The 21,234-nt window shown below is 36.0% G+C and overlaps 2 protein-coding genes across 2 annotated transcripts in view; both read left to right on the top strand.

Annotated features, from left to right (window-relative positions):
* Nucleotides 1-737: 737 nt before the first annotated feature.
* Nucleotides 738-6,079, top strand: LOC138705728 (fatty acid synthase-like). The gene is made up of 3 exons (XM_069834296.1): nucleotides 738-1,026; nucleotides 5,768-5,899; nucleotides 5,975-6,079. The coding sequence occupies exons 1-3, from the start codon at nucleotides 820-822 to the stop codon at nucleotides 6,077-6,079; spliced, it is 444 nt and encodes a 147-aa protein (XP_069690397.1). The 5' UTR covers nucleotides 738-819.
* Nucleotides 6,080-9,868: 3,789 nt separating this feature from the next.
* Nucleotides 9,869-21,234, top strand: part of LOC138705729 (fatty acid synthase-like) — a gene marked incomplete at its 3' end in the record, with an annotated part of 84,824 nt that continues 73,458 nt past the window's right edge. Inside the window, exons 1-4 of the mRNA XM_069834297.1 lie at nucleotides 9,869-10,090; nucleotides 15,018-15,207; nucleotides 17,815-18,044; nucleotides 20,737-21,041. Coding sequence (XP_069690398.1) covers nucleotides 9,905-10,090; nucleotides 15,018-15,207; nucleotides 17,815-18,044; nucleotides 20,737-21,041 — 911 coding nt within the window. The remainder of the gene's footprint in view (nucleotides 10,091-15,017; nucleotides 15,208-17,814; nucleotides 18,045-20,736; nucleotides 21,042-21,234) is intronic.

Genomic DNA, 21,234 nt, shown 5'->3' on the forward strand with positions numbered 1-21,234 from the left:
TTTTTTCCCTTGAAATTATGCACTTCTACAATCATTACATTTCGGACATAGGTATATCAGGTTAAGTTGTGGAGATTAACTCAAACTACATTATCCTGAAGTATTTTACATTCCTCTTGAGACATTTTGTATAAATGAAATGTCACGTGATGTAAAAAAAAAAAGAAAATTGTTTTTCCCTCGAAAAATGGCCGAAATTTCACCCATCTCCTCCATTAATAGAAAGTGTGTAATATAGTGACAGTTATACTGGCAGGTTACTGTTGCTTGAAGACACATGTACAGTAGTGGCAAAAAAACCGGACCGACTCTTGTAGCTGATTTCAGAGCCTTGTTCACTCCAGAGCACGATAGACTGGTAACTAAGACTTTCGTGGTTCGAATCCTGCCTGGGAAGGAAACTTTTTTTGTTCCTTATTCAAATTTATTCCCAAAACTTTTCGATTGCAGCGATATTTCACTACTTAATTAATTCACTACTTATTCCCAGAACATGAATTTTACCAGCAATCGAAAAGTATTGGGAATAAATTTGAATAAGGAACAAAAAAAAGTTTTCTTTGCAGGCAGGATTCGAACCACGAAAGTCTTAGTGACCAGTCTATCGTGCTCTGAGTGAACAAGGCTCTGAAATCAGCTACAAGGGTCGGTCCGGTTTTTTTTTTGCCACTACTCTACAACACTATGTAGGCGATGGGAAGGAAGAAGAAACTTCCCTACATATTCTGCTCCAGTGTGCTGAACTGGAGTTGAGAACCAACTAGCTTATATCCGTCTTTGTGTTATCTGTTGAGTCACTGAGGATAATTCTAAGCTCTCATGTTGCAGGTGGTCACAGAGAAGTGTGCCTTCAATGGAGGTCTGGTCGCGGTCAATTCTTTCTCCCTTGCTGGCTCAGGCGTCCATTTGCTCCTCAGGTGGAACGACAAGGTTAAAGTGAACAACGGCGCCCCTACCGACAGAATCCCGAGGCTCATGATCGCATCCGGGCGCACAGAGGAAGCCGTCGACTATATCTTGAAGGAGGTGAGTGTCACATGTGTGAAGGGACCCGTACTTATTATAATACTAACACTTACTTTCCTATCTATAGGGTGTCCCATAAGTCTGGAACCATAGGCCAAATCTCTGAAATACTGTTTCTTCTTCTTTGTAAGTACTTCTGAAGCCAGAGTTAAGTAAAGCGGAATGACATTCCAGTGTAATCGACGTTTGTTCTGGGTACAACCAATTAACTTCCAGGGCCAAATTCCCTGTGACTGCAGCTACCAACAAACAAGATCACTTGAATGCGTCCATCTTTACCAAACAACATCACTCAGGCTTCAAAAGTACCTGAAAACAAGAAGAAACAGCATTTCAAAGATTTGGCCCATGGTTCCAGACTTATGAGACACTCTGTACATTAATCATGTAAGCTTAAAAAACATTGTGCACCAAATTACTACATTAACTACATAATTTTATAGTAGCTACAGTTTCATTATACCCGCCTGGCAGGACTTTGACACATGTTTTATACCGGGTGAACCATAAGACATGCCATTAATTTCAAGAGGTAATTTTTTTAGATATTTCAAACAAAACAGTTTAACACAATTTTGCTCGTTTTTGCTTCCTTTTCGAGATAAAAGTTGTTTTATATGAAACATTTCACAGCGTGTTTTGGAAAGCCATTAATTTAATTCCCAATATGCTCAGTCAATTTAAGAGAGCAGAGTATTATGATAATAAATGATTAAAAGAATTTTAGTTTTGTGCTTTAAATGTGCAGAAATTTGATCCGAAGAAATGTAACATTTTAAAATTCCTTTGCAGAACGAAAAGTTACATTTGTTCGGATCAAATTTCTCCACATTTAAAGGACAAAACTAAAATTCTTTCAATCATTTATCATCATAATACTCTGCTCTCTTAAATTGATTGAGCGTATTGGGAATTAAATCAATGGCTTTCCCAAAACACACTATGAAATATTTCATATAAAACAATTTTTATCTCGAAAAGGGAGAAAAAACGAACAAACTTGAATTACATTGTTTTGTTTGAAATATATCAAAGAATAATATCTGAAATTAATGACATTAGTACGATTCACCCTGTATATTATCATTGTGTTCTGCAAACACATTCCCCAAGCAGATGACGTTAGAAACCTCTTCTGTTATCCTTCCATCTATTTCAATTTTTGTTGGTATGTTTTTCCTCACATTGTCACTGCTTTAGTTTTTGAGGTACAGATCTACCCTACAATGCTTTTTGTATTATTATTATTATTATTATTATTATTATTATTATTATTATTATTATTACTTACAAATGGCTTTTAACGAACCCGGAGGTTAAATACTTAGAAGGTCGAAATACAACAGTGCTCATAAGTTAAGATTAAAGATAATGTAGATAATCTTTAATAATTAGGTTAAGGGTGTAATAATTACCTACATTATCTTTCATTTTAATTTTAATTTTAATTTTAACCCGGAGGTTTATTGCCGCCCTCACATAAGCCCGCCATTGGTCCCTATCCTGAGCAAGATTAATCCAGTCTCTATCATCATATCCCACCTCCCTCAAATACATTTTAATATTATCTTCCAATCTACGTCTCGGCCTCCCTAAAGGTCTTTTTCCCTCCGGCCTCCCAACTAACACTCTATATGCATTTCTAGATTCGCCCATACGTGCTACATGCCCTGCCCATCTCAAACGTCTGGATTTAATGTTCCTAATTATGTCAGGTGAAGAATACAATGCGTGCAGTTCTGCGTTGTGTAACTTTCTCCATTCTCCTGTAACTTCATCCCTCTTAGCCCCAAATATGTTTCTAAGCACCTTATTCTCAAACACACTTAATCTCTGTTCCTCTCTCAAAGTGAGAGTCCAAGTTTCACAGCCATACAGAACAACCGGTAATATAACTGTTTTATAAATTCTAACTTCCAGATTTTTGGACAGCAGACTGGATGATAAGAGCTTCTCAACCGAATAATAACAGGCATTTCCCATATTTATTCTGTGTTTAATTTCCTCCCGAGTGTCATTTATATCTGTTACTGTTGCTCCAAGATATTTGAATTTTTCCACCTCTTCAAAGGATAAATTTCCAGTTTTTACAGTTCCATTTCGTACAATATTCTGGTCACGAGACATAATCATATACTTTGTTTTTTTTTCGGGATTTACTTCCAATCCTATCTCTGTACTTGCTTCCAGTAAAATTCCCGTATTTTCCTTAATCGTTTGTGGATTTTCTCCTAACATTATTATTATTATTATTATTATTATTATTATTGTTATTATCATTACCTATCTGCTATACTGTGTGTCTATAACTCCCTCATAAACCACTCATTGATAATGAATATGAATGAAATGCATCCTCTTTCTCCCCCCCCCCCCCATGTTTCTCTCTCCTCTCCACTCCTCTTCTCCCTTCCCCTCTTCTTTCGTCCCCTTTCTCCTCTCGTCACTTCTTCTTTTCACTCCTGTCCTGTACCCTGTCCTTTCTTGTCTTCTTGCTGCTCATTGCTAGTATATGTTTGGTATTATACCTTTCCTTTCTGCCTATCAGATGGCAATTCTGTTTCTAGTTTTTGAAGGTTGGTTCCACTCTCGATTGTGGAAATTTGCAATGTGTTCACGCCGATTTTCTATTTTCTTGTCCACTTTTTTCCTACCTGTCTTTACTTTCTTTTTCATTTCCACCATTTCATTGCCTACCGCTCTTTCTGGTTATGTTTGTCACATTTCTATTTTAACCTCACACTCTTTCTTTTTTAGAATTCTTACACTTTTTCTTATTATGCTGGTTCTGATCAATCTTTACGTGCATCTTTTTGCCGTTTCTTTCCTGTCTTCCTGTTTCTAGTTCTTGTGCACATTATTTAACGACGTAATAAAATATATCAAGTTTTTCCACAATGCATGTCGTATTTCATGTCGTTTTTATTCCTACTTCACACATCTTAAAACTGAATATTAGTGCCGCAACATAGGCCGTGTAATAACGTGTAATCAGCGAATAGGGATTATAAAGAATGGACACTGAGCGAATTTGCCTGTGTTTTGTTTCTCTGTGCGCCAGCGTATAGTTCCACTTTCAAGTGCTAGAGGTTAGTGTAATCGAGCATACGCTAAGATAATAATTGAGAATAGAGTTGAGACACAGGATCCAAACATCGCCTACCTTATTGCATAATCCAGTAACGCTTTGCTTCAAATAAATTGAAGTTAAGAGCTTTTCCTTATTTCTCAGTGACAAACTAGTTGTAATAATAATATTTTATATTTCAGATATCATAAATTATTTTATAAAATAATATAATACATTATAAAATTAAGTATAGAATTCGTTTAATATTTGTATATAATATAATATAGATATATGGTTTTACTTCTCGTAAGAGTTTTGTTTTTCCATTTTCATTGCTATCAAATCATTACCGGTACATATTTTAATTGTTGTTGGGGTCAACGTCTCAACTCTCATTATAAAGGAACTCTCGAGTCTAGACATTACAGTTAATGACGGATTTATTATTTTATGGATCCAATTTATTTTATTTGAGTACATAATGTACCTAGATATATTAATTATATGTGTTATATTTCCGCTGTGTCGACTGCTAGCTGGTGTGATGTCAGCGCCAACTCTAAGGAGAAAGCAGAATCTCACGCTTTAGCTGGCTTGAAGGTCATTGAAATCAGTCCGGCTGCATCAAAGGTACCGACGCGAAGTATCTATTCTTTATAATCTTTATAAATTTAAATTGGGAATGCCAAATAAAGGAAATATCCAAGAGACTGTGCTATACCATGCATTCTCTTAACCCATTCAGAAACTTCCTCCCGCCAGAATTAAAACAGACTTTAGTGCAAACCTTCGTACTACCACTGTTTGACTATTGTGACGTAATACTTACAGACTTGACAACTGACCTTGCGAACAAGCTGCAGCGTGTGCACAATATGTGTGTCAGATTCATCAGTAATGCTCACAAATTTGACCACATTACACTCTCGTTCAAATCTTTATCCTGGCTGCAACTTAATAACCGTAGAACACTTCATTCGCTCTCTCTTCTGTTTCGAGTTCTCCACACTTCTACTCCAAATTATCTTCGTTCCCGGTTTAACTACTTATCCTCCAGTCACAATCTAAACACCAGGTCACAGGAGAGCCAAATCCTAGCAATTCCTGCCCATAGAACATCCCACGATTCATCCTCTTTTACTGTCTCAGTTCGCCGTGAATGGAATTCTCTACCTCAGAAGATTAGGGGCTGCCAGACAATAACCACTTTCAAGAAACGATTTCTTACAGGCGCAGTCAAATTGAAATTAAACTTGTGATCGAGCTTAATAATTTAATTTAATTTAGATATGACTACCATTACTATTATTATTATTATTATTATTATTATTATTATTATTATTATTATTACATAATTATTTTATTGGTGTTGTGAAGACGAAAAGAATTGTCATTGTATTATATTAATTATGTATTATATTGTCTTGTATTTGTAGTATTGTATTGCTTTGAATTGTATTGTATTGTATTGTATTGTATTGATTATGTTATATTCATAGCACTGTAGTAATTTTTATCATACTCGTTGAGTGGAAGAGAAGGCCGAATGGCCTTAACTCTGCCAGTTAAAATAAACCATTATTATTATTATTATTATTATTATTATTATTATTATTATTATTATTATTCGTTGGTGTAATCTTAGGAGATTTGTTTGTTGCTTGCTCGTAGCTGGAGTCCAAACCTCTGGATGCAGAGTTTGTGCAGCTTATTCAAGACCTGCATTCCACAGACATTCCCGGACACACGTACCGTGGGTACTCCGTCATCACACAGGATGACAAGCGCCTCAGGAGTGTCAAGGCAAGTGCTCCATGTCTTAGGTTAGCATTACGATTAACGTTCGTTTGCGTTACGTTACGTTGCGTTCATCCGTAGGTTGAACTTCTAACGAACGTTCGTGACAACTATCACACTCTGCCGGCCATAATGAGTACTGAAATGCACACGCCTGAGAGTCAGCTGAAGACACAGAATGATTGATTGTAGGGTTGAAATTCTCTCTACGGATTGCACCTATCCACTTTTGGTTAAGGGAACATTTTACTCAGAGGAAACCTGAAGCATAAACAGTCGCATGGTAAGTGCAATAGTTTGTCTTCTGTACCATAATAGGATAATACGCAGAAAAATCGTCGTAGAAATTAAGGATTAACTAACCAGGGAAATGTAACATTCCTTCCGTCCTTTATCTTTACATCCGTATGCATTAAGGCCCATTCACAATGAAAATTAAACATAAACATAACGTAAGCATAAAACCTTGTGTCCATGTTATGTAATGAAAGCATTCACAATGAATTACATAAGCATAAACTTAATCTTAATCATAAGACGTTAACATGAAAGTTTGCAAACTCCAAACTTTCATGCTTATGTTTATGCGATTTGGAAACAGTACACAAGCGGAAAGCGTGTTTTCACTTTTTGTTTAACATCTCATGGGCTTTGCCTACAGGCAATATTTTGATCTATTGGCCGTGATGATAGCTAGGCGCGCAACATGGAATCATATGACGAAAAGTTGATTATTTTACATCTCCCTTTCTTTGATTTCAAGTATTGAAAGCCATATACTGATGTCATTGTAGTTATTAGAAACATAAATTGAATAGCTACATCGTCAGTCATTGTGCAATTCTCCATTTTTATGTAATAGATTCTGTAGTTTTGTTGATTCGGTATGTTTGTTTCCACACACGTGTTATGTTTACGTTATGTTTAATTTTCATTGTGAATGGGCCTTGGCTACTTAAGTTTGTGGCATATGTTTATGTGCTTATGTTAATGTTTACGTTATGTTTAATTTTCATTGTGAATGAGCCTTTACTGCAATTAAAAGCGAACCACACTTATTCAGTTCTACCAAACAAATGGCCGCCAGTTGGCTGTTCAATTTGAGTGCATAACAGAACGGCAATGAGCGGTCTAGCGGTTATTTAGTGAGTCTGTGTGTAAAACATGCTTTGCGGTCGTGATTTATTTCCCGTATAGATAGTCAACTGAAAATGGCAGCTCCATTCAAACGTTTTGGTGAAGCAAACATTAGTTAAATACAATTTTAGTAAGTCAATTAATACCTATTTTCTTCTGTTTTTATCATCTCCCTACCATTTGTTTCTTTGTTTGCCAACATTTGAAACTGAAAATTCTTTACGATACTATGAAACATGCTTTGCGTTCGTCAGTTGTTTACTGGATAGATATCAACCGAATATGGAGGCTCCATTCAAACGTTTTGGTGAAGCTAACATTAATGAAATAGAATTTTTGTAAGTCAGTTAATATTTTATTGTATTAGAGTGATTTATTACTTCTAATCTTTATATACTTTCTTCTAATCGTGTAATAGTCGATAAAATTCCACTCGAGTGTTGATTTTCTCTAGATAAATCAAAACCTCTAGTGAGATTACTGTTGACAAACTAGCTGTAATGTTAATTTTTATAGTTTATATATAATAAATTATATTTTAAAATAATATAATACTATATGTATAAAATTCGTTTAATATTGTATATAATATATAGGCGTGAAGTTTTACTTCTCATAGGAGTTTTGTTTTTCCATTGTCAAATCATCACATATTTTAATTTTTGATGGGTTCACGTCTCATTTCTCATTATAAAGGAACTCTAGAGTCTAGACATTACAGTTAATGGCGGATTTATGATTTCGTAGATCCAATTTATTTTATTTGAGTACATAATGTACCTAGATGTATTAATTGCATGTTATATTTCCTCTGTGTCGACTACCAGCTGATGTGATGTCCGCGCCAACTCTAGGGGAAAAAAACGGGATATCACGCTCACGCTGGTTTGAAGGTCAATGAAATCAGTCACTGCTACATCAAAGGTACCGATGCGAAGTGTCCATACTTATAATTCCCTATACATTGGTGATTTTTTTTTAGATAACATAAATAAAATACCGGTATTAGAAAAATATGTTACCACAGAATAATATCGATGATAAAGCAATAATAATAATAATAATAATAATAATAATAATAATAATAATAATAATAATAATAATAATGATAATAATACTTACTTACTGGCTTTTAAGGAACCCGGAAGTTCATTGCCGCCCTCACATAAGTCCGCCATCGGTCCCTATCCTGAGCAAGATTAATCCAGTCTCTGCCATCATATCCCACCTCCCTCAAATACATTTTAATATTATCCTCCCATCTACGTCTCGGCCTCCCCAAAGGTCTTTTTCCCTCCGGCCTCCCAACTAACACTCTATATAAATTTCTGGATTCGCCCATACGTGCTACATGCCCTGCCCATCTCAAACGTCTGGATTTTATGTTCCTAATTACGTCAGGTGAAGAATACAATGCGTGCAGCTCTGCGTTGTGTAACTTTCTCCATTCTCCTGTAACTTCATCCCTCTTAGCCCCAAATATTTTCCTAAGCACCTTATTCTTAAAAACCCTTAACCTCTGTTTCTCTCTCAAAGTGAGAGTCCAAGTTTCACATCCATACAGAACAACCGGTAATATAACTGTTTTATAAATTCCAACTTTCAGATTTTTTGACAGTAGACTGGATGATAAAAGCTTCTCAACAGAATAATAACACGCATTTCCCATATTTATTCTGTGTTTAATTTCCTCCCGAGTGTCATTTATATTTGTTACTGTTGTTCCCAGGTATTTGAATTTGTTCACCTCTTCAAAGGATAAATCTTCAATTTTTATATTTCCATTTCGTACAATATTCTGGTCACGAGACATAATCATATACTTTGTCTTTTTGGGATTTACTTCCAAACCTATCTCTTTACTTGCTTCCAGTAAAATCCCCGTGTTTTCCCTAATCGTTTGTGGATTTTCTCCTAACATATTCACGTCATCCGCATAGACAAGCAGCTGACGTAACCCGTTCAATTCCAAACCCTCTCTGTTATCCTGGACTTTCCTAATGGCATACTCTAGAGCAAAGTTAAAAAGTAAAGGTGATAGTGCATCTCCTTGCTTTAGCCATTCATGCGACCTTCATATTCAATCAAACGATGGTTCCTCATAAATTAAAATCAATTTATTTAATATTTCAGCAGCAATATGGCCATATTCACAACGAAAGAAGAAGTAAAAATAAAAGAAGTGCGTCGCCTCGCTTCTGATTCGTGATTGGGTGATGTTCCACTTATGTTTCTTCGCGTTTGTGAAAGGTAGATCTTGGCAATGTTGAATCAGCTCCGTCTTGCGTTCGTTCATTCTAACGTTGATCGTAATCAAAAACATGGAGCTTGTATTTGTCGAACTTCAACGAACTTCACTGTAACGAAAAGTAACTCAACGCAAACGAACGTTGAACGTAATCCCTGCCACAACCTGTAGCAAACTGTGCACTCGCAGCGGGATTCGAACCCATAGCATGGTGGAGAACATTTCAAAAAGATTTCTTCATTTTGTACCAAATTCATGGTCATATCACAGTCTAGTATATACAGTCACGAAGCTCAATACGTAGTAAATATGCATACATTAGATAGTTGCTCACCACTAGGATCGCTAATATCGCCTCATTATAGACAATGCAGAATAGTACCGGCACAGTCTTTTGTTTCTAGCACCCTCACAACTCAAGCTTCGTGACTGTATATAGTAGACTGTGGCCATAGTCCCATCATCACCAATCTGTTCAGTGTGACAATGGTTGCATGTAATTATTGTGTCATGTGATCGGCCAGGTTTCTGAGGTCTATAAGAGAAACAGCAAGTTCATGACGTCATTTCTATGTCCACAGCACTACCAAGGCAGCAAGCGTCCGGTCTGGTACGTGTTCACTGGCATGGGTTCGCAGTGGACAGGCATGGGCAAGGCCTTCCTCAGCATTCCCATCTTCGCAGCTGCCATCGACAAGTGCCAGAGGGCTCTGCAGCCCTACGGGGTGGACGTGCACCACATCATCACCACTGACGACCCCACAGTCTTCGACAACATCCTCAACTGCTTCGTGGGCATCGCAGCCTGCCAGGTACCGTGACTGGGTTGCAAACTCGGTTACATTCACGATGGGAACATAAACATAACAGCAAACATACTTGGTAACCATGGAAACATAACAACGACGCCATTTCCTCATATTCTGTCGTATACTTCAGCGCTCCACGATTGTGTTCTGTTTGCTAATCACGTAAGCATAAGCATGAAAGTTTGGAGTTTGCAAACTTTCAAGTTAACGTCTTATGGTAATGTTTATGTGAATGCTTATGTGAATCATTGTGAATGATCCCATTTGGTAGCCTGGCCGCAAACTTGTGTGTTCATGTTACGGTTATGTTTAATTTTCATTGTGAATGGGCCTTAAATACCGAACCTGTAAACACACAATAACATGAAATGTTATCTGTACAGGGAATTACGAGTGAAGATAGAGAAATGAAATGGTAAAACATAATTTATTAGTAAACAAAATATGTGATAGGGTAAAAGAATATAATTATGGCTGAATCATGTATGCAGAGAGTCATTGAAAATATGCACGGGATTTTCTTCTGTTCGTTTCAATAACAATGTTTAAAAAATGTTGCTTTATATTACATTTTAATGTTCTTTAGGGTGCGAAATACGCGCGAAATTGCTCGATTTTTACGAAATATTCACCGAAATTAAACCATTTTAATCACGAAATCAAGGTAAAATAATCACCATAAAATCATGCCCCTATTGTATTGTATTGTATTTATTTACATGGTATTCGTAAATTGCTTCACAGCTAGAGTATGGAGCAAGTCAAACAAAAAAAAATCTTAATAGTAGGCCTACTATAGTAATATAAAGTCTTAATTCTGTGGCCGGGAGGAAAAAGGTCTTAAGTAAAAATTTTATACTTTTCAGGAGAGCAGTAGAAAGATTAAAATTGGTGTCAGTTATAGAGTTTTTTAATTAAGAGGTTTTTTTTCTGGATATTATTTGTTTATATTTCTTCTAAACGTGCTCATGTAACAATTTTCTTGATTATTTCCAAAAATAGCCGCACCTTTAAGACTAGAACCCAAACTGAGTGGAAGGGACTATGTAAACATAAGACATTTCTCGTGTCAAAATAAATGAGAAATGTAAATTATTAGGAATGCAAAATGGGTCTTAAACAATTATAGGACTGTTTGCCCTGGTGCTTAAAGTTTTGAAAGGAAAGAGCATCAGTATGTGATCAAATGGCTAAAATACAAGTTAGATCTTTTTAATAGGGAAGCATGGAAAGTAAACATGTGATGGTTTGTAAGGAATAAAGTATTAAATATTCTTAAGTCCTTTATTCTGTGTGTGCTCGATTCAAAAAGTACTTAGGACATTTGGTAACGCTCTATAAATCCAGTCAGGAGTCTTATTTAACTTTAACCGTTTTACCAGATTGTAGAGAATCGTTTCCGCTTTCAGAATATATAAAAATCTCGTTTTCACAAAAAATTGACTTAAGACCTTTTTCCTCCCAGCCACAGAATACACTCAGGGACAAAAAAAACCGGACACTTCTATATTTGCTTGCATTTTGTTGCCAATTATTCCAAAATGAAACAAAACCCATTTAAACAAAATAATGTTTCATTTAGCACCTTATACGACAACATTTGAAAAAAAAAAATCTCTGATGAGAAAATTAAAACGGGCATATAACTATGGCATCATTTGGTCTAACTGTTTTTTCATTTTATGGTGCCTTAAACATTAAAAACTCTTTTTAGTAACGGGTATTACCCCCTCTGGCTTGAATAACTGCATCCATACGTCTTGGCATGCTCTCAATTTGGTTAGCAATGTCTTCTTGAGGAATAAGTTCCCATTCTTCGCCAAGTGCTCGCCTCAACTCTTGTAACGATTCTGGTCTCGGTCGTCTATTCTTAACACGCCGTCCCAGCATGTCCCACACGTGTTCAATTGGGTTCATGTCTGGACTCCTTGCTGGCCATGGAAAAACATGGATTCCCACTTCTTGGAGATAATCTCCGACCGCATGGGCAATATGCGGCCGTGCATTATCATGCATTAAAACAAAATTATCGCCTACAAATTGGCCAAATGGCACAACATGATCAGCCAAACATTCATTTATATACATATCAGCTGTTAGTCTGCCATTTTCAACAAAAACCAACTCTGTACGAGCATCCGTACACACTCCTGCCCAAACCATCACTCCACCACTTCCATACGGCACATTTTCGGAAATGCAACACTGTGAAAATCGTTCTCCCCTCCATCTCCAAACTCTTTCACGTCCATCAGGTGAGCACAGATTGAAGCAGGACTCATCTGTGAACAGAACACAGCTCCACTGTCCATTTCTCCAATCCCTGTGATCATTTGCAAAACGCAGTCGTTCAACTCGATGCATCCTGAGAAGTCTGGGACCAGTTGCAGGTCTACTTGATATCAGTCCACTTGCTTTCAACCTCCTTCTAACTGTTTTGGCCGAAATTGGGCGTCCATGCATGTTAACAAATTGCTGGGCTACACTAGTAGCTGGCAGGTTGCGCTCCCTAAGAACTCTCAACACCATATACCTGTCTTCATTTGGATTTGTAGCTCTTGGACGACCCGAACCTGGTCTTCTGGTATATTCTAGGGTCTCTCTATACCGTTTTATGGCATCATGGATTGTGCTTCTAGCCATATTCATAAAATTTGCAATGTAACGTACACTGCGTCCATCATCGTAAAGGGCTACAGCTCGAGCCGCATCTTCAGGTCGCATCTTGTTTTAAGACAAATGTTACAACCCCACTTAAACTCAGAAAATGTAAAAATAAAGAAATAACGAATGATAACGATAATGAAGCACAAAATGGTTGAGACAAAATTGTTATAGCTGAGACTCCGAAAGCAAAATTGGAATATTTGGTTGTAATGGCTTGTTTATAAAACAAAAAAACAATCAACAATGTATACACGTCTCCATAACAACAGATGGCTACCATAATATTGTATGAGAAGATAATGTTTTGCAAAATACCAGCAAATATTAAAGTGTCCGGTTTTTTTTGTCCCTGAGTGTATTATAGTCACGGTCTAGATGAAATATATACAGAAGAGTTTTACAATATAGTCACTAGTACAACACAAAGTTTTACTATCAATACCCAATATAACACAAATATTCATACAGCGTTGTTGAATGCCATAAATTCACCTACAGAATAGAAGGCGTGAGAAATTAGGTACTTCTTTAATTTGGTTCTAAATAATCTTATGTTTTGAGTTTCATTTTTTATATCGAAAGGGAGGCTATTAGAAATTTTTACTGCCACATAACGCACTCCTTTTTGATAGCACGATAGACTTGCCGATGGAGTACGAAAGTCATTTTTTGACGTGTACTTACTCGTATGCTGTAAACTGTTGAATTACTTACAAAGTTTTCACGATTACATACGAGGAAGTTTATTAATGAATAAAATATACTGACAAGCCATGGGCATTATTTGTAGTTTTTTTTAAATAGTCCTACACGATTCCCTAGATTTAACATGACACACAACAATAGAAACAGGAACTCAACAATAGTAACATCGGCCTACTGATATTACGCAAAGATCGTACATGCGATATGACCACAGATGTTAAAGCATGTATAAATAAACTTAACAAATTAAATTACAAAAAAACAACCTCCGGAATTTACATGCTGCCATTGAAGAAAAGTTGAAAAGATTAATGGCTGCATTCAGCCAGGACAGTGTTGATTTATTTTATTTTATTGGGTTATTTTACGACGCTATATCAACATCTAGGTTATTTAGCGTCTGAATGAAATGAAGGTGATAATGACGGTGGAATGAGTCCGGGGTCCAGCACCGAAAGTTACCCAGCATTTGCTCGTATTGGGTTAAGGGAAAACCCCGGAAAAACCTCAACCAGGCAACTTGCCCCGACCGGGATTCGAACCCGGGCCACCTAGTTTCGCGGCCAGACGCGCTGACCGTTACTCCACAGGTGTGGACGACAGTGTTGAGGTAGCACTCAAATAGGGACCGCATTGAACACCTTGCTGATCGACAGCACTGAAATAGCGGTAACCATTTCTCATAGCAAATTTCTTTTCGCCTCAACTTTCCGTGCGTTTTTTCTTTCTAAAGAGCTTCAGTAAATCGCTTCATGCCTTTGCTGCAGCAAAATGAGGGTCGAAAAAAAAAACGCAATTAGGTCACGTGACTGCAAAATGGTGGACAATTAATAATGGCTTCTATTACTGCAGTAATCAATTTAACCTTAAAAGAACCGAACATGTTAAATAGTTTGGACTTCCATGATAATGACATAGAATTATTATTACTAGACGATTTTAACAATAATAAACGTTGCAAAAGACCAAAACACGCACTCCGCCATGATAGATCGTGCAGCAAACTCGTAAAGCGAAGCTTTGATTTGCTGCACGGTTGCTGCAGCGACGATGAAGCAAATGTAATAAAAGAACGGTCTTGCTGCAGCGGTTTACGTCTTGCTTTAAAAAAAAAAACGCACGGTTTGCTTGAAGCCAGAGAGAGTGGAGGGGGTAGGCAACAACCAATGGTGTCTTATATTCCGGAGTAGACAGAAAAATGGTGTGTTTCTTTGTAAACACAGCGGTCATTTTGGAACTTGGTCGTCCAGACACTCACAGCTGCTGTAACTCAGCAAAAATGAGTAGCTGAATCTGCGCTGTCCTGGCTGAACGCTGGCAATGATATCTATAAAAGGAAGGAAAAGGACAGCATAATTAAATCTGTAAAGGAGATTGATGTTGTACAGTTCTCACATTCTTTCTCTAGTACTGGTATTCAATTAAATTTTTAAGTCTTAAACTTGGCGAGGGGATAACAATTTCCCCCACAAATGACGCCTCTAAACCAAACATTTTATTACTACAAGATAAGCAGCTCACGTGTTGTATTCAATGTGCACCGTGTTCTGTTTTACAGATAGGGCTGGTAGACATAATGAACGCCGTGGGAATTGAAGCTGACGGCATCGTGGGCCACTCGGTGGGCGAGCTGGGTTGCAGCTATATGGACGGCTGCTTCACGGCCGAGCAGATGGTGCTGGCCGCGTACTTCCGCGGGAGGGCCTCTATTGAGACAGAGCTGATCGACGGCCTGATGGCTGCAGTGGGTGAGCACCATTATCTGGCCTTTATATGGACCGACATAAAGTCTTCATGAATTTGTTTGTTTATTTCTTTATTTACTTATTTATCCATTTATTTATTTATATATTTGTTTATTTCTTTATTTACTTATTTATTTATACATTTATTTATTTGTTTATTTATTTCTTTATCTACTTATATATCCATTTATTTATTAATATATCTGTTTTATTTCTTTATTTACTTATTTAATTATACATTTATTTATTTGTTTGATTATTTCTTTATTTACTTATTTATTTATTTTTATTTACTTATTTATTTATACATTTATTTATTTGTTTATTTGTTTCTTTATCTACTTATATATCCATTTATTTATTTTTATATCTGTTTTATTTCTTTATTTACTTATTTCTTTATACATTTATTTATTTGTTTAATTATTTCTTTATTTACTTATTTATTTATTTTTATTTACTTATTTATTTATACATTTATTTATTTGTTTATTTATTTCTTTATCTACTTATATATCCATTTATTTATTTATATATCTGTTTTATTTCTTTATTTACTTATTTATTTATTTATTTATACATTTATTTATTTATATATATTTATTTATTTACTTATTTATTTATAACTTACTTACTTACTTACAAATGGATTTTAAGGAACCCGCAGGTTCATTGCCGCCCTCACATAAGCCCGCCATCGGTCCCTATCCTGAGCAAGATTAATCCAGTCCCTATCATCATATCCCACCTCCCTCAAATCCATTTTAATATTATCCTCCCATCTACGTCTCGGCCTCCCCAAAGGTCTTTTTCCCTCCAGTCTCCCAACTAACACTCTGTATGCATTCCTGGATTCGCCCATACGTGCTACATGTCCTGCCCATCTCAAACGTCTGGATTTAATGTTCCTAATTATGTCAGGTGAAGAATACAATGCGTGCAGTTCTGCGTTGTGTAACTTTCTCCATTCTCCTGTAACTTCATCCCTCTTAGCCCCAAATATTTTCCTAAACACCTTATTCTCAAACACCCTTAATCTCTATTCCTCTCTCAAAGTGAGAGTCCAAGTTTCACAACCATACAGAACAACCGGTAATATAACTGTTTTGCCGTGGTGATAGGGACCCACAATACATGGACTTATTTATTTATACATTTATTTATTTATTTACTTATTTATCCATTTATTTATTTATATATTTGTTTTTTATTTCTTTATTTACTTATTTATTTATATATTTGTTTTTTATTTCTTTATTTACTTATTTACTTATACATTTATTTATTTGTTTATCTCCACACCTGTGGAGTAACGGTCAGCGCGTCTGGCCGCGAAACCAGGTGGCCCGGGTTCGAATCCCGGTCGGGGCAAGTTACCTGGTTGAGGTTTTTTCCGGGGTTTTCCCTCAACCCAATACGAGCAAATGCTGGGTAACTTTCGGTGCTTGACCCCGGACTCATTTCACCGGCATTATCACCTTCATTTCATTCAGACGCTAAATAACCTAGATGTTGATAAAGCGTCCTAAAATAACCCAATAAAATAAAAAAATTAAATAAGTATTTGTTTATTTATTTCTTTATTTACTTATATATCCATTTATTCATTCATTTATTTATTTATTTATTTGCTTTTATTTCTTCATTTACTTATTTATACATTTATTTATTTACTTATTTATTTATACATTTATTTATTTATATACTTATTTATCCATTTATTTATTTATACATTTGTTCTATTTCTTTATTTACTTATTTATTTATACGTTTTTTATTTATATATTTGTTTATTTATTTATTTACAAATTTATTTCTTTACTTATTTATTTATATATTATATATTTATCTTCTTCTTCTTCTTCTTCTTCTTCTTCATCTTCTTCCGATTTCATGACTGCTGATGCCGTCTTCCAGAAACCAAACGCCAAACCTTCCTATCCATCCACTTTTCTGGTGTCAAATTCCTTGAAGTCATGGCAGTCTGTACCCCTTCTATCCACGTGTTTGCTGGACGACCTCTTTTCCTTCTTTCTGATGGTATCCATTCCATAATTTGTCGTGGTAGTCGTTCTCTTCACATGTCCATACCATTGTAGTCTTTTCTTCTCTATAACGTGAATAATGTCTGGTTCTTTCTCTACTTTTATAATTCTTTTATCTGTCTATTTTTTACTCTTTCTTTTTTTTTTTTTTGTGTGTGTGAAAATTATAGAGGCATATCGTCACCAGTACATTTAGCAGACTTTATGGCCGTATATTAACAAAATATATTCATTTACTTATTTATTTATTTATTTATTTATTTACCGGTGCTTTTTATATATTTACTTATGTATTCATTCATTCATTCATTCATTCCTTGTACAGATTATAGGTTCGTCATTAGGTACTTACACAAACATACATCATACATGTAAACATAAAAATGTAACTCAATACAGGACATACCATTAAAATCCAGAAAAATCCAGGACGTCTAGCAACCCTGGTCATTAGTGAAAAAAATCTCCTTCTAGTATCTAGGATGTTGCAGTACCTTCAGTTTTGATTTAATAATAAAGTTTGGTGAAGAAGACGTAAGCCTAAGATTTTCCTTTGTACTTACAGGTCTTGGGGCAAAGGAGATGAAGAAATTATGTCCACCTGACATCGAGGTGGCGTGTCACAATGGACCAGCCTTCTGCACGCTTTCTGGCCCGACAGAATCAATGAAGACATTTGTGAAGAGTCTGCAGCAGCGGGGGGTGTTCGCAAAAGAGGTCAACTGCGCCAACATCGCTTATCACAGCAAGTACATCGCCGGTGCTGGACCTGCCTTGCTCAAATACCTCAAGCAGGTGACAGCTTAAGTCTGATCTAATCCATCAAGCTAATTCAAATTTAACCCAATTGATAACTTATCTTGAAAATATGGAATTAATTTGACAGATTTTTTTGCCTTTATCTTCAAGGCATCTTCAGGTCAAAATGTTTAGTGTTAAAATTTTCTAAATCTTATTTACACTTTATAATCGAAATCAATAACACAGATTCAATGTTTTCATATTCGCAGAAAACACTTAAAATTGATCTATGAAAATATGCTGTTCTGAAAACCTTGACACCAGTTGCACATAAATGGATTTTATTTTTTAATTGAACCAGTAATCAATAATAAGCTAGGTTTTTCGACTTATTTACTTCAGGCCTCTTTATAACCTCCTTTTTACAGGAAGTATTTTAAATGTCATATAGCCTAAAATCTGAGTGGGAACGAACTTATTTTACATACCTACTAATTTTCATAGAAATCAATTCAGCCATTATCGAGTGAAAAGGTAACAAACACACAGATATACAAACAAAAATACAAAACTGCGATTTTCGGCCTCAGGATAGTTAATTATAATCTTAACATCAATTATTTTTGTAAAAGCGAAAATTACCAGAAAAATTTCAGTTACAGATTTATTATTAGTATAGATTTTAATAGATTTAGATGTGTTATTCGTGAGTGGCTAATAAAAAACCCTGGTTTTTTTAGGAAAGGAACCAGTCCCTACCAAAATTTGCATCAATAATATCATCCATTAAATCCATACGTTTGAGATGAGCAGGGCATGTAGCACGTATGCGCGAATCCAGAAATGCATATAGAGTGTTAGTAGGGACGCCAGAGGGGAAAAGACCTTTGGGGAGGCCGAGACGTAGATGGTGAGATAATATTAAAATGGATTTGAGGGAGGTGGGATATGATGGTAGAGACTGGATTAATCTTGCTCAGGATAGGGACGAATGGCGGGCTTATGTGAGGGCGGCAATGAACCTCCGGGTTCCTTAAAAGCCAGTAAGTAAGTAAGTAATAAGATCATCGAACAAGTTAAAAATTTTAGTTATCTCGGTTAGCAAATTTCATATGAAGAAGAAAAAGATTTGAATGAGAAAATTATTTAATTCAACAGAGCAATGGGGATAATTAATCATATATTCAAACCAACCTTAGTACAAAAACACACGTGCACCAGAATTTATAAAACATTGGCCAGACCTATATCTGTCTTGGTAGTGAAGCTTGGACGATTCGTAATATTGATTCACAAAGATTAACGGTGTCAGAAATGAGATTTATGAGTCATAGAGCGGGATACACGAGAATGGATCACATTAGAAATTTTGACATTATGAAAGAATTGCAGATTGAACCGATTACGGAATACCTACAGAAATACAGACAAAACTGGAGATCACATGTCATCAGAATGCCTCGTTCTAGAATTCCACGCCAGATTTTAAATTACCATCCTGTGGGAAAGAGATCCTTGGGCAGACCGTTCAAGCGTTGGCAAGAGACCGTAACGGGCCATTAGGCCCAATACATGCAAGGATGATGATGGTGATGATGATGATGATGATGATGATGATGATGATGATGATGATGATGATGATGATGATGATGATGATGATGATGATGAATTTATGGAAACTAGTGTTGATATAATATTTTAGTTAGTTTGTTTTTTTCTTTTGACTTTGTCTATGTACATGTGGTACCACAATTGTTTTTTTATCAATAAATCAATATAAGATGCTACTGCAGAAGTCAATGTTGAGGCTTCTGGCAGTTGTCTTTATATATCCTGAGGGAGCGAATTTAATCATCAGGGCATATTTAAATGTAGGTCATGTCTGTTGGGTATTGTTCTTTTGTTTTGTCAACAAATGAATGCAACCATATATCATAGTCTAGTATTTACAGTCACGAAGCTTGAGTTATTGAGAGTATTAGGAACAATTGACTGTGCTGGTACTATTTCGCATTGTCTGTGATGAGGCGATATTAGCGATCCTAGTGGTTAGCAACTATCTATGGATGCATAATCCCTACGTACTGAGCTTCGTGACTGTATATACTAGACTGTGCGTACATTAAAAACGAAAAATAAATATCATCCATGTTATTACTACAACCAAATTTCATTTAATTTTGTTTAATATTTTCTTAAGAGCGAAATGAGTCTTACAACAGAGCATTACAAATATGTTCTTGAAACTTAGTTCCGCACAAGAATTTCGGTGAGCAGTATCGTTATGATGTTGATCATTGTGTAAATGAATTTCTGGCCAATTGGCTACATTCCGTCGACGAAACCTTCTCAGAATTGTTAACAGATGAATTCAGTATTTTCTTGTTCACATGACAAGAAAAAAACCTACATATTTTGAAAGCAGATGTAATTAAAAAAAATTAAAATATTAAGTGTGAAATTTAGACATTCCATTAAATCAGTAACATTACCTGTCATTGGTTAGTCTCGGCAAAGAAACCTATCACATTTTGAACCTAAAATGAGTGCCGGAAGTGCCCATTCAAAATTAAACATGGGGTAGAATAAATACCAGTACTGCAATATTAGGACATAATAATTTCAATGTTTACGGATGCCAAATTGTCGACATATTGTATTTCAATTGTCTAGTTAGGACAGAAATGGTTAAGCTGCTCTTCATTCACTTAAACAACACAGACGCAAGCTTCTGTTCTCTGCACAGGTCATTCCCAATCCAAAGCCCAGGTCGCCCCTGTGGGTAAGTTCCTCGGTGCCAGAAAGTGAATGGGACACTCCACTGGCGAAGCTCTCTTCAGCCGAGTACCACACCAACAATCTGCTGGGCTCCGTGCTATTTGAGGACGCCTGCAAGCACATCCCAAACAATGCCATCACCATAGAGATCGCTCCTCATGGCCTTCTGCAAGCCATCCTCAAGCGCTCCCTGGACAAGAATATCATCAACATTGCAGTCACCCAGCGGGGCCATCCCAATGGAACTGAAGTGCTGTTCTCAGCTCTGGGAAGGTGAGAAGCATCGGGGAAGTATGGGAGTGAAGCTTCTTTGTTTGGCAAATATTGCAAATTTGAGGGAAAGGTTGATTAATTATTATACATCTTGATTACACAACTTTTAACACTCTATCACTTCGGAATATGTATTATAAGACTTTCTTGTGTTAAATGTTGACGTACCTTGTTAACATATTTCGACCTATTT

Source organism: Periplaneta americana, chromosome 9 (genome assembly GCF_040183065.1).
Source record: "Periplaneta americana isolate PAMFEO1 chromosome 9, P.americana_PAMFEO1_priV1, whole genome shotgun sequence".
Taxonomy (NCBI): Eukaryota; Metazoa; Arthropoda; class Insecta; order Blattodea; family Blattidae; genus Periplaneta; species Periplaneta americana.

Coding starts and splice junctions, on each gene's coding strand:
- LOC138705728 (XM_069834296.1), top strand. CDS start 820: ATGTTGCAGGTGGTCACAGAGAAGTGTGCCTTCAATGGAGGTCTGGTC. Junction 1,027..5,767: donor TCGACTATATCTTGAAGGAG/GTGAGTGTCACA, acceptor GCTTGCTCGTAG/CTGGAGTCCAAACCTCTGGA. Junction 5,900..5,974: donor AGCGCCTCAGGAGTGTCAAG/GCAAGTGCTCCA, acceptor GTTCATCCGTAG/GTTGAACTTCTAACGAACGT.